The following is a 12,627-nucleotide window of genomic DNA, read 5'->3' on the forward strand; positions in this document are numbered from 1 at the left end:
AGAAAGTGGTTTTAACCGGTTTCTACCAGTGATTTTAACCACCATGGCAGAAACTTAACAACCCTGGGCAAGAAAGAACATCAAATTCATATTTTAAATCAAAACCTACTACATTTTTCCTTAATTTTGAGTTGTGTCAGTTTCCTTGCTTTATATACTGCATTGAGCAAAAGGAAATTTAGGGGATGGAGAGTTAAAATATAAGGTGGTTGTAATTCAAAAAAAAAAAAAAAAAAGAAAAGAAACTTTATCACAAGTGCATCAGTGCAATGTTCTGAACTCTTCACCGTTCAAAAGAACGGTCCTTCCTGTTTTAGGAGATCATACTCCAGTTTATTTTAATGAGTAGGTGTTTCAGACCCGTTCATTCATGAATGACACATCCCTTAAAAAATTCAAGCAGCAAAAATTCTGAAATGTGCTAAAGTAAACATTAAAACATTAAAAAAATATTTAAGATACATGTGTGTGCATTAAAATTATCTGTATAAAGAGCAAATGCTACAAGAGAGCAAAACATATTTCCATCATGAGAAAATGATATTTACTTATAGGCTTTCCTTCTTTCCAAAGTGTTTGTTTAAGAGCAGCTTTTTTCTGAAGTTCTGTTTTGAATTCTTGCTTCAAAGAACTTCGGACGAGACGGGAGCAAATCTCGGAGAAACGCAAGTAACTGAAACAAATGCGATATGATAAAATATAACAATAAATAAATTTATTTAAAAAAAAACTAATAAGACTGGAATAAAAAGTGATATGCCTTATATATTTACTTGCTATCTAGCTTTTATATAGTTGTAAAAATTATGAATAAATATCCTTTTGGATCAAATATATTTGGACTTTTTTTCACATTGCCCCACCTCTTAGCGTTACGCCTTATTTAACACTGAATGAACTTGCTGCCTGGGTTAAAAAAAATAGTGAATCTGCAGAAAATAAAAAACTTTCCCCTACGTTATTTGTTTTTAATGACTGGGGATACTCAATTCAATACTGGATCCTCACCCCTCCCGAACTATGTGAATGATGGAAATGTGCACTATTGCACAGAAGAATTCATTTAGCTTATTCCCTCCTCAATACATTTTAAAAACTTATCTTAATTCCTTGCTAATAACTTAACATCTCATAAACAAAAATTGCACTATTTGCTTACAGAAAATATTTCACTGTAGAAGTGGAAAAATTACTAAAACTACATTATGATTAGTGTAGTTTGCATACTCTACATCAGCACAAGATAGATTAGGTAGACATAAAAAAAAGTAGCAGTTTATTAAAAGAAATTTTAACGCAAACATAACTGAAACAAAGAAAAAATATGAAAAATTTTAACCAAATCTAATGGTCTATATGTATAGCTTGGAGTAAAGGAGAGTCGGAAGGGGACATCATTCAGTTGTTTAAATTTATCTAAATGAAAGATGTTAATGTGTAAACTTTTGGCATGGAATGCCGGACGTCGGGCCGCTGTTTTATATTCAAATCTCAGGCTAACCTGAAAATTAGGAAAAATTATTACTTTAGTAGGGTTGTGGCACTTGGAACAGCTTACTCAAAGCTGCAATGAGTATACGGGGATAGTTAGATAGCTTTGAAGGCCATTGATCTTCACTGGAGACTGATAAACTGACTAGGACCAGCTAGCTGGGCCCGGAGTCTATTGCTGGTCGTCACATTTGTATTTGTATATTTTCATTCAGCTGTTTTTGAATAACTTTTTTATCCAAAAGAAAAATGAGGCGATTTATTATCATCAAAGTAGATAAACTAGTTCAATTAAATTCATAAACAACGAAAGTTCTCAGCCATATAGTTGATTTGTGAGATTTTAAAGTAATATTTACATATGAGAGGGGTGACCTTTCAGTAATTATAACCAGCAAATGAGACAAAGTAAATGAAAGACTAGTTGAAAATAACATATAAAATTATTCATACGTAATTCCTGCTTGACGCCAATAAGTCATTTTAATTATATAAGCTGTAAATAACTATTTATTAGGCTAATTTAAATTGCTCTTTTTTTCTCTTACGAACCGAATAACAGTAGAAAAGCGCAAGTAGTACGTAGCTATTTATCCTACATACTAGCTCAATAGCCATGGAGCTATTCAGCCTTACGTTTAGGTTGTCACTAGCGCTATCTAGGTTTGCTACTGAAAAATAGATGGCCTCCTGTGCTATTGAACCGACGAAAGAAGTTCGATAACATATGCTCATGCAAAGCTATCATTTTTTTTTCTCCATGCTTTTTCTCCTGCAAGTGTGCAGATTTATATTAAGGCAAAAAAATGAAGCTTTTTCGATTGAATAATGGGTAGGCTATTGAATCTTTTTTCGAAATGGGCAATCACTAGGATTTTACTTTGAATACCGGGCAGTTATCTAGCTTTTCACGAAAAATATAACCTAATGAAAAATGTTTTTCTATATTTTCCAGATAGAGACCAAATTTGGCAGGAAAAACGTAGTTTTCGTCAGTTCCCATTTGCAACTCCAGCAGCGTTCGAATACGCTACCTTGCGGTGATTTACAAACTAAAGAAAAGGTAAAACATTGCGTTCCACTTGTGTCTCTTGAGGTAAACATAAGCAGTTTGTCATGACGGGTTCTTTCGTACTCGAAAATTAGTTTCAGCAAAATTCCAGTCAATATTTTTTTGCTAATTTTGTAATCAACTACAATAAAAGAAGTTAACTTGTTGTTCTATCACTAGATGGCAGCACAAGATAAAAAAAATTCGTATCAATAGCTGTGTGGCTGTTAAACCGTGAAACATCGGTTTAATAGCCACTGTGATAAACACTTTCATAACAGCGTGACTGCAACTTTAATCAGAATGACTAGTGTCTGTTGATGAAAGGAGGAAGGAGAAAGATATACTTGTTTATATTGTGGACGATATGATCTAGTTCTTTACACATAGAAGTTGGTATGTTCTGTGCGTTATTGGTGAAATGAATACATGTTATTGTGTGAGCAAAATAGTAAATTTGAACTTAGTTTCCATTTACATCAAATTACTATATTTAATTGTTGATTATTTAGATGCTATTTTAAACAACCTATCAAACGATCATTCATTGCTTAAATTTATGTTGTTCTTATTTTTCATTTCATGATATTAATGAAACTATTCCTTGTTTTCTTCGGGGTCAGAAAATAATTAAAAATAAGTGTTTTGCACCTAATTGCAAATTTGACGATGATTCATTCCCAGATGCAGCGTTGATAGTTTTAAGAGTGCTACAATTTTTTGAATCTGCTGGAAAACTTGCGAAAAATTATTTGTTAACTTTAAGCTTTTCTAATGCGTAGTTTTAAACGTATATTGAGATGTTGTACCTATAAACTTGCTTTGTAATTTACTGTTTTTAATTGTGCGCCACAAAAAAGTACGATAAACCTTGAACAAAATTCGTTGATAGTATTGATTGCAGAAAAAAAGTATTTCAACTGAGTGTGTACAATTCATTTTTACCATTTAATAAAAGTTGTTAATGTCATTGAATTTTATGCACCAAATGCCAAATTTCTTTGTTAAAATGTTTTTTAAAGGGTTAGAAAGCCATACTAGAAAATTAAGAAATGTGTGACTGATACATTTCATTTCTTAATGTTCATTATTTAAACACTGGTGTGACATACTTGTAGCTTGTACATAAAATCAGATTTGTTTTTGCATTAACTAAAATACCTGTATAATTGATTGCTGTGGTTTTTTAACTAAAGACCCCCCTTGTTTTCTTGTATCAGTGCCACCTTAATCATAGATTTTTACTTAATTTAAATTTTGTTACTGTTTCTACTGCTACAGACAGGAGCTTGCACAGAAATTTTGGGTCCCGTACAAATGACTTAATTATGTTTTCCTCATACTGTTTATCCCTATGTCCCTACATATCTATCACTCAACATTTTAAAAATATCGGGCCCCCTTCAAGCTTGGACCAACAGGTGTCCCTTCTCCTACCTTTTGCAGACTTGAAGGACTATTAAGAAATGAATTAAAAAAAAAGAGCTTTAAATCTTTTATTGTATGATAAATACTAATTCCTAGAACTAAAAGAAAACTACATTTTTTTTTCAAAACAAATTTTAATCAATCATAAAATGACCTATTTTGATTAAACATCCTATCCTTTTCTTAATAATGTAATTTCTAATAGTCTGTAACAATAAGGTATGAGCTCTTATAAGTGCACAGCCTATTAATATTTAGTGGAAGCTCAACCAGGACGTGTGATAATGCATAAAAAAAAATCATCCTATGTCTTTATCTCATGAAACATCAGGAAAAGCCAAAATTAAAAATAACTTTTTTATTATGGCTGTAATGTTTACAATGACCCGTATAACAAAAGGTGGAAAAAAAATCTCTTTACAAAATGAGTAGCTCATCTCTTGCAGGCAGCACTTTAAATTACTTATGAAGCAAACCTTCTAAGTTAAAGCCTAAAACAGTAATTTAAACATTCAGAGCTAAAAAAATGCATGTTTAGAGCAAAATCAGGCAGACTTAACTAGTGATGTAAAATACTCGGGTATTTATTTTTAGGGGTAAATACCCAGGGTATATACCCAAATAAATACCCAAAATAGGTATTATTTTAAAAATTTATATTCAACTAAAATACTTTTCTGTATGTATTCCACTATGTAGTATATATATATATATAATCAACCATATACAAAACAATAAATTTTTGCCCAAAAATTGTATTTTGATCACATATTTAAAGAATTATTGTGTGAAACAACTTAGCAGTCTAATATGATATTCACATTAAATGTGTTGGATATGCCTAATCAATGTTGATAGCTAAATTTTAGATATAAAAAGCCATTCTGCAAAAAGTGAAAAGCTTAACTCGTTACAAAAATGGAAACATCAATTTTTTAAGGTCCTAGTTTTTTTATAACCCAGTAATATTTCCCTGCATGACATCAAAATGTAACATAATGTCGCTCAATTTATTATTACTATTTATTTACCTATATCTTTTTCAGAATGTTAATGTGAAAACTTTCTATATTTGCAACGTTATGACTTAAACAACAATAAAATAAATAAATAACATCATAGTCTTAATAACTTCTCAGTTTGTTCTTCCAAACATCGCTCATGCTTTCTTTCTTTTTTTTTCATTTTTGATATGACTAACCTAGTTTGTGATTTTCAGGGTTCGTACGGGTCATGAAAATCCTGGAAAGTCATGGAAAAAAAGTAAACAAATTTCAGACCTGGAAAAGTCATGGAAAATTAATATTTTCATTATAAGTCATGAAAATTTATTTTAAGTCATGGAAAAATATCTTGGGCAGTAAAAAAGTAACAATAGCTGAAAGAGCGCTAGAAATATTGAGTGATTTAGCAATATTGCATACAAATTGAACGATCTCAAAAACAAATCCGAGTTTTGGAATCCAATTTCATCTGCTTCTGTAACAGCCGCTCGCCTTTTTTTGTAATGTGATTTTACTACTGGGGCGTTACTTATTTTGAATTCACCATCATTTTCAGCACTTCTTATATTTTGTATTCTGTAGTAGTGGACTCTCACATTCTTGATTTTGCCACGCCCCCTCAAAAAGTGTAATTCATTTGCATCCGAGTTGATTTCAACTACTTGTAAAAAATTCATTATTAAATTTACCAGAGTTTATCTTAATATGATGAAGACTGTAGTCAGTCAATAGAACATAGAAATAGGGGAATTCTAATACTCTAAAACAGTAGTGCCCTACATGCAGCTTGCTAAACTGATCCTTATGGCCAACTGAAATATCTGGTTTAGAAAAAGGAATTTACTGAAAAACATGGCTTTATTTTAATGAACGCATATACTATCAAGTTACATGGATGATTAGATGCACTATTAACACCAAAGGACAATGTATTTATGAATTAAATTTATCATTGGAAACTTAATAATGACTCATTCAATTTTTGTCCCACGCATTACTATTCGGCCCTATTTATTAAATATTTGTTAAACATTTAAACATCTGTGTATTGCATTCACTATATTTTTATTTTGCTTGAATTTGTATGATGAAGACAAATAAGAATAATTTATTAGTTTCTGCAGTGTGCACTGATATTTTTTCAGTCACAAGTAAGTGCTCCAATGAGGTAGTGGCACTCAAGTAACAATTTTTCTAATGCCCATTTCCCGAAATTATCAAGTTTTACATTAAATACAGTTGACGTTCGTTATAACGACCCCTTTCGTCCGAACCAAATTGGTCGCTATAACGAGAGGTCGTTATAACGTATTGCAAGTTGTTAAGTCATTTTTGAAAATGCAGGAATAATTTCTCATAGTTATGCTTCATTTTAGAAGATAATCAAGAAACTAACAAAATATTTTTTTAAAAATTGCGCGAGTTTCTTTCTCTTTTCTAAAATGTTATGCTGCAATAGTAGAAACTTTCCGCTTTTTTAGACTTTTTCTATTTGTGATGACTATCATTTGTGCGCGATTTTCTTTTTTTCTTTTACTCTATACTAAAAAATAATTCATTTAAATGAACATATTTTACCTTTAGAAACACATAGTGTTAAAATATTAGTTTTCGGATAGTTAGTCCTGAGATAAGTACAAAAATTTAAACTTAGTTTTGGATGTTATATTGGAATGAATGGTTCAGTTCGGACGCTCTAATGGACAGTGAAATAACATTGCATCTATGGAATTGGAAACGAGACTTCATGCATCGGTCGCTATAATGGAAAGGTCGCAGTAATAGGAGGTCGTTATATAGAGCGTTGACTGTAGTACTATTCTCTTTGTGTAACAAGGTCATGAAAAATTTTATAAAGTCCTGAAAAAGTCATGGAAATTTTTTATCAAAATTGAGTATGAACCCTGGATTTTGAAATCCTGAAGTTCATCATTGAATTGCTTATACTTCTCTAATTATGACATTGAAAAGAGAGATTCTTTGGTTCACGATATGTTTCTTTCATAATTTCATCAAGTCTTTCTATAAAAAACATTATAAACTGTCTAATACGTATGTATGTATCAGTTTTACCAATTATTTCATATTTAGCTTTAAAAAAAAAATCCCATTCACTTTTTGCATTTTTTTTTTGTAAAATACCCAGTTTTTGGGTATTTACCCTGGCCTTGGGTAAATACCCAAAAAATATTTACCTACCCGCTGGGTATTTACCCGATCCACATCACTAGACTCAACTGAGCCGCCCCAAAACAACCAAGCCCAAGTTAAATTAAAATGCAAGAGAATGAAGCAAAGTGCTAGTAGTTAAAATGCTACTGGCAATTTGCATATTCTGCTGACTTGATCTTGTTGCAAGGCAAAAAGAACCATTGAGATCAAACCAATGCAAATTAAGGTTACAAATACTTTTTGATAAATAATTTAGCTCTATTCATAACATGTAATACTTATCAAGTTGATTGTTGGAAGAGATTGGACAAATATGACTTATGTAAGCATTTTTGTGTAGGCTTCTTAGGTTTTTAAAAGCTTCTTTTGTAAAACTTCTCAGGTTAACAAGTCATCTAAAATCTGCTATAGTGTCAAATATTAATATTTGTAAAAATATTCTAATTTTAAAATTTATTTAAATTTTACAAAAATTTTGTTAATTGATTATAAAACTTTATTTTTATGAAATAATGTTTCACCTGCTGGTTATGTTGCTTATTCCCCCCCCCCCATTTGTTCTTTCTAGTTTTTAAAATTCTTCACTGATTTATATGTGATGGAAGTATGCAAAAAGAAAATTATGACCCTGAATTAAAAGACGTTGCAAGCTTGGATTTCCAATCATCAAAACAGAACCCCAACTCATTCCTAAAAGTCAGCTGTTGCTTGCCTGTTGATAATTTCGAAGAGGAAGATGAATATTATAAACCAGGTAGGTTGATTTTTTTTTCTGCAAGCTTTTTATTTTACGCTGCTAAATTTTTAAGAATATTTTTTATAGTTGAGTGTTTTCTTTGATTCTTCAAACTTCTTTTTTTTCTTATTTTTTGCATGAGTTGTGCACTTAGGTTAAGCTGAGCAATATATTTACCAGTAGTGTCATTCCACGCGAGCTGAAACCACAACATGGATTTTTGAACTTAAAGCAATACCCTTGAAATACACCGCCAGCTCAGTTATTCCATCCAAGGACTGCAGTTTCGTGCTTTTTAGCAGTCATCAGCCCGGAATAGGAATTACCTGAGCTGGAGGCGAAAAACAGGTGTGCTAATTTTGCATATGCTACCAGTTTGTTTGGCTCTCTTTACTCCCTTAAGATGTTTCTTGCCTCCAGCTCAGGTAATTCCTATTCCGGGCTGATGAGTGCTAAAAAGCACGAAACTGCAGTCCTCGGATGGAATAACTGAGCTGGCGGTGTATTTTAAGTATTTCTGCCTTAGCCCTGGCTTAGTGCGGTAACTTACTACACAATACCCTTGTTTTGATATCATTTTGAAGGAAATTTATTGAAGTTTCTGGATTGAATGGCTGTTATCTTTAAAATTTGAGATTAATAGAGACATTTCTGATTTTGATTTTTCACTTTAAAAAAATGTTGTTTTTTAAAACAACAATAACTGTTTAAAATATAGTGTTTTTTCATAGTTTTATTTTACACATGAAGTTTCATTGTTTCTGAGTATATGTGTGCAGTGGTTTTCTTCATTCAATAAATATTTTTATTTTTTTTTTTCAATTAAAAAGCTTTCCAGAAATTAATTTGTTCCCTCTGTCACAAAATTTTAAATAAGTTTAATTTCTGCAAAATATTGAAGAGTTTCAAACTTAAAAATAATAGGTATATACGGTAAAATTTAATAGTTTAATCATATTTTGTAATAGTTTTGAAAAGTTTTTACTAATTAGAAAAAATTTAGCCGCAACAGAGGGGGCATGGATGTGTAACAGAGGGGATGCAGCCGGAATGTCCTCTCTGTTACACAGGGTTCGTACGGGTATTGGAAATCCTGGAAAGTCATGGAAAAAAGGTTAACAAATTTCAGACCTGGAAAAGTCATGGAAAATTGATATTTTCATCAAAAGTCATGGAAATTAATTTAAAGTCGTGGGAAAATGTCTTAGACAGTAATAATATAACAGTAGCTAAAAAAAGGATTAGAAATCTTGAGGTATTTAATAGTATTGCTAGTTCGTTGTGTGTGCCACATTAGTAAATGCTATGAATGCTCGAAAATTTAACAATCTCAAAAACAAATCTGAGTTTACTAATCCTATTTCATCCACTTCTGTAACAGCCACCCACCTTTTTTTGTAATGAGATTTTAGTGCTGGGACATCACTAATTTTGAATTCATCATTATTTTCAGCACTTTTTGTTTGTCATATTGCGTAGTAGTGGAGTTGCATGTTTTTGATTTTACTACACCCACTCGAAAAGTGTAATTCAGTTGCATCTGAGTTTATTTCAACCATTCGTAAAAAAAAAAAAAGCATTAAATTTATAAGAGTTTATTTTAATTTGTTGAAGGCTTTAGAAAATAAAGACTTTAGTCGGGCAATACATAAAAATAATTGGCAAGTTTGACATTAAATAGTACTATTCTCTTTGTGTAACAAGGTCATGAAAATTTTTATGAAGTCATGAAAAAGTCAGGGAATTTTTTTTATCCGAAGTGAGTATGAACCCTGGTTACAGCATGACATTTTAACATTACAGCTTGATTTTTTTAAATAAAATCTCACTTGCTGACAATGTTCATAAGGGATTCCTGGAATTTGTAAATGGGTAATAATATGTTGTTTAAACTAGTTTCCTTCCTCAGTGTTTGATCACATCAAGGTTCGTAACCTCTTTACAAACTCACTGTTTGTTTAAGAAAAGAAAATGAGCGCCCTTAAATTCCTGAAAGTTTACTACGATCTACTTACAAGCTCCTTATTTTTTACTCTGCAAATAAGTGGCCTTAAAGTTTTTCTTCTCTACCTTAAAGTTATCTCTCCTTAAAAGTTCAGATAATCCCAAGAACAGTTATTACCCCCTTTTCACCATCAAAATTTTGATGCCGCTTAGGATCCACATGGGCGGATCCTGTCTGCCCCAATCATATCGAAGAAAATACCTTAAATTTTACTACTAGTTTAACTTCTTGATTTTTAATAATTTAGCCCACTGTTTCATCTATTTTTAAGAAAATTTTTTGGAGACTAATCTCATCACTTTACAATAATGAGCTTTGGTATTTTACTATGCAAGTATGTGATGTTTGAGTCCGTTTACCCATGCATTGATTACTGTATTTTTATTTTATTAAATGTATCTTCAATTTGAACCGTGAAATCTGCGGCATGTTTGGTAGCTTAAAAAACTGTACTGCTTAGTTTTTGATTCCCTGTTGCTTTTTATATCATCCAAATGCAGAAATGAACTGTTTTTCTTTTGTAAAGCAACTTTGAATGAATTAAACATGCATTTTTTTTCTAGAATTTTATTTTCTTACTAATATTTTTCGTTTTTCAAGATTTTGATCTATTTTGAAGTTAAATTATTTTAATGATTTTTTCTGAAAGATCCCTAATATTTGGCCTGAATTTCCTCTAGTTCTACCTCGTATGAGGAAAACTTGATTTATAAGCATGCCAAAATTGAACATTAGCTTCGCCAAAAATTTCTTGCCCCCCTCTTTTCCCCCAAGGTTGATGGCATACCTCCTCAAATGCTACAAAGTGCCCATACCCCAAAATGAGAACAAAAGCCCTCTAAAAATATCCCCCCCCCCAAAGTTTCAATGATGTAACCCAAACCAAAGTGCCCTGATAATGGTGCAACATACGAGGGGGGACCCAAAAAAAAAAGTGGACTAATGGTGCGATACCAATTCTAGATGTAGTAGAGTGTTCTCCAGCTAGATGGCTCAAGTAGAGACCTTCACAGTAGAGACCTGTCTGATGTCCCTTCTGTTATGCTTGGAACTTACCAGCTGTGTGCATAAACTTCGGTGCCCCCCCCCCCCCCCGCAAGATTTATAAGTGCGCGTGCGTGCGCCCGCTGTATATTTTTTTCTTACTTAAATTTTAACGTTATGTCATTTTTTCTGAGAGTGCATCCTCATACCTTTTGTGCCTTCCCCCCCTCTCCCACGCTGCAGGGGTTGTAGGGCTGCTATGTATGCCACTGTAACTTACCCAATTTAATTTAGTTTAATTCCCCTACCCTGTTCGATTGTTGGTAGGTCTTCTACCCTGGCAAAAAAAAAAAAAAAACAATTAATATCTTAATGGTAATGAATAATGTTGTACAAATTACGGAAATGCAACATTCAAATACTATGAAATGAACTGCCAGTTAGTTTTCATTGTTTGTGCAGTGGCATTAATTTCCTCAGCATTTGCTATTTGATTTCCATTTTATGAGTATAGTGTATTCCCTTTTGACTAGATCTCTGTTGTAACTAGTCCTGTTCTTTTTTGATAAAAACATTTTTTGGAAGTTCTCTGTTATACTTCCCTTTCACTTGGCCCAGTTTCAATCTTGGTGATTATTCATTTGATTTATTGTCATTATGTTTGGTCTAGAGGTACTTTTTGGCAATACTATACATTATTTTATCTACAAGCAAACAAGAGTGAAAGTCCCATTAAAATAGAAAATAATCCACCAAAGAAATCCCATTAAAATAATTTTCCAAGTAAGTAAATCACCTTTAAAAATGATGTAATCATTTTTTGTATAAATTTTTTTAAAGTGCTAGCAACATTCATTGGCATTAAAATTAATGTTATAACTGATATATTATAGCTTATATATTGATTTCTCTTTGCAGTTTTTTATACTCCAATTGAAATTTCGGAGGAAATTGATACAGAACTAGGGTTAACTGAAAATTATTTCTCCCGCCCTGAGGTATGCTTTTGTTTTTTTTCCTTTTGTATGAATACATGAAGTAATAAAAATAGTTCTGCATTTTCCCGTGTACATTGATCCTCTTACTTTGAACTTTCACATTACATTTTTTGACATATGCAGGGTTGGCTTTCTGCCGGCAGAAACTAGTTTTTGCCATGCCAGTGGCAGAAACTGGTTATAATCAGTAAAAACCGGCAGAAATTGCCAAAAACTTAAAAGTGTCTCTAATACTCAAGTAATCACTAAATGATATTCGTTTAAGTAAAATAAAAAATTAAACTTCACTTCATCATTTTAAAAAATAAAATTCTATGCTAGTGCGCTGGATTTAGTTCGAAAAGGGAACATTCCAATTGCAGATGCTCTTAATATTTGGATTAATCTAACAAAGGACGAAAAATCATATGGGTGCTTAGGACGAAAAATTTATGGGTGTTAAAGGACGAAAAATCATATGAGTGACATACAGAATTAAACAAGCATTACTGATTGTAATTTGCTCTCTTATATGCTTCATCTAAACTGCTTATGATTGAAATTAACTTGTGCTTCAAGAAGATGGTGCCAGAATTTTACTTGCCAATATTAAAGTAGATTTTCTACCTAATGTCACAGCTTTGCAAAAAAATTAACCACATTTCTAAAAACTTATTTTTCCCCTGAAATTTTTACAATTACCCCAGTTATTAGTTGGTCCAGTTTAAAAAATATACAATAGAGGAAAGTTTCACGAACATTGCTTGTTCCATGATGCA

General features: G+C 31.8%; 1 protein-coding gene across 2 annotated transcripts in view; it reads left to right on the top strand.

Annotated features, from left to right (window-relative positions):
- Window positions 1-2,809: 2,809 nt before the first annotated feature.
- The window catches only part of LOC129223824 (differentially expressed in FDCP 8 homolog), a 41,024-nt gene continuing 31,206 nt past the window's right edge, over window positions 2,810-12,627 (top strand). Inside the window, exons 1-3 of one of the 2 annotated variants that reach the window (XM_054858184.1) lie at window positions 2,810-2,934; window positions 7,715-7,900; window positions 11,790-11,869. In XM_054858184.1, coding sequence (XP_054714159.1) covers window positions 7,753-7,900; window positions 11,790-11,869 — 228 coding nt within the window. In that variant the 5' untranslated portion in view covers window positions 2,810-2,934; window positions 7,715-7,752. Of the gene's footprint in view, window positions 2,939-7,714; window positions 7,901-11,789; window positions 11,870-12,627 lie in introns of both variants that reach the window. The other variant, XM_054858183.1, reaches the window with a different exon arrangement.

Source organism: Uloborus diversus, chromosome 6 (genome assembly GCF_026930045.1).
Source record: "Uloborus diversus isolate 005 chromosome 6, Udiv.v.3.1, whole genome shotgun sequence".
NCBI classification, from domain to species: Eukaryota; Metazoa; Arthropoda; class Arachnida; order Araneae; family Uloboridae; genus Uloborus; species Uloborus diversus.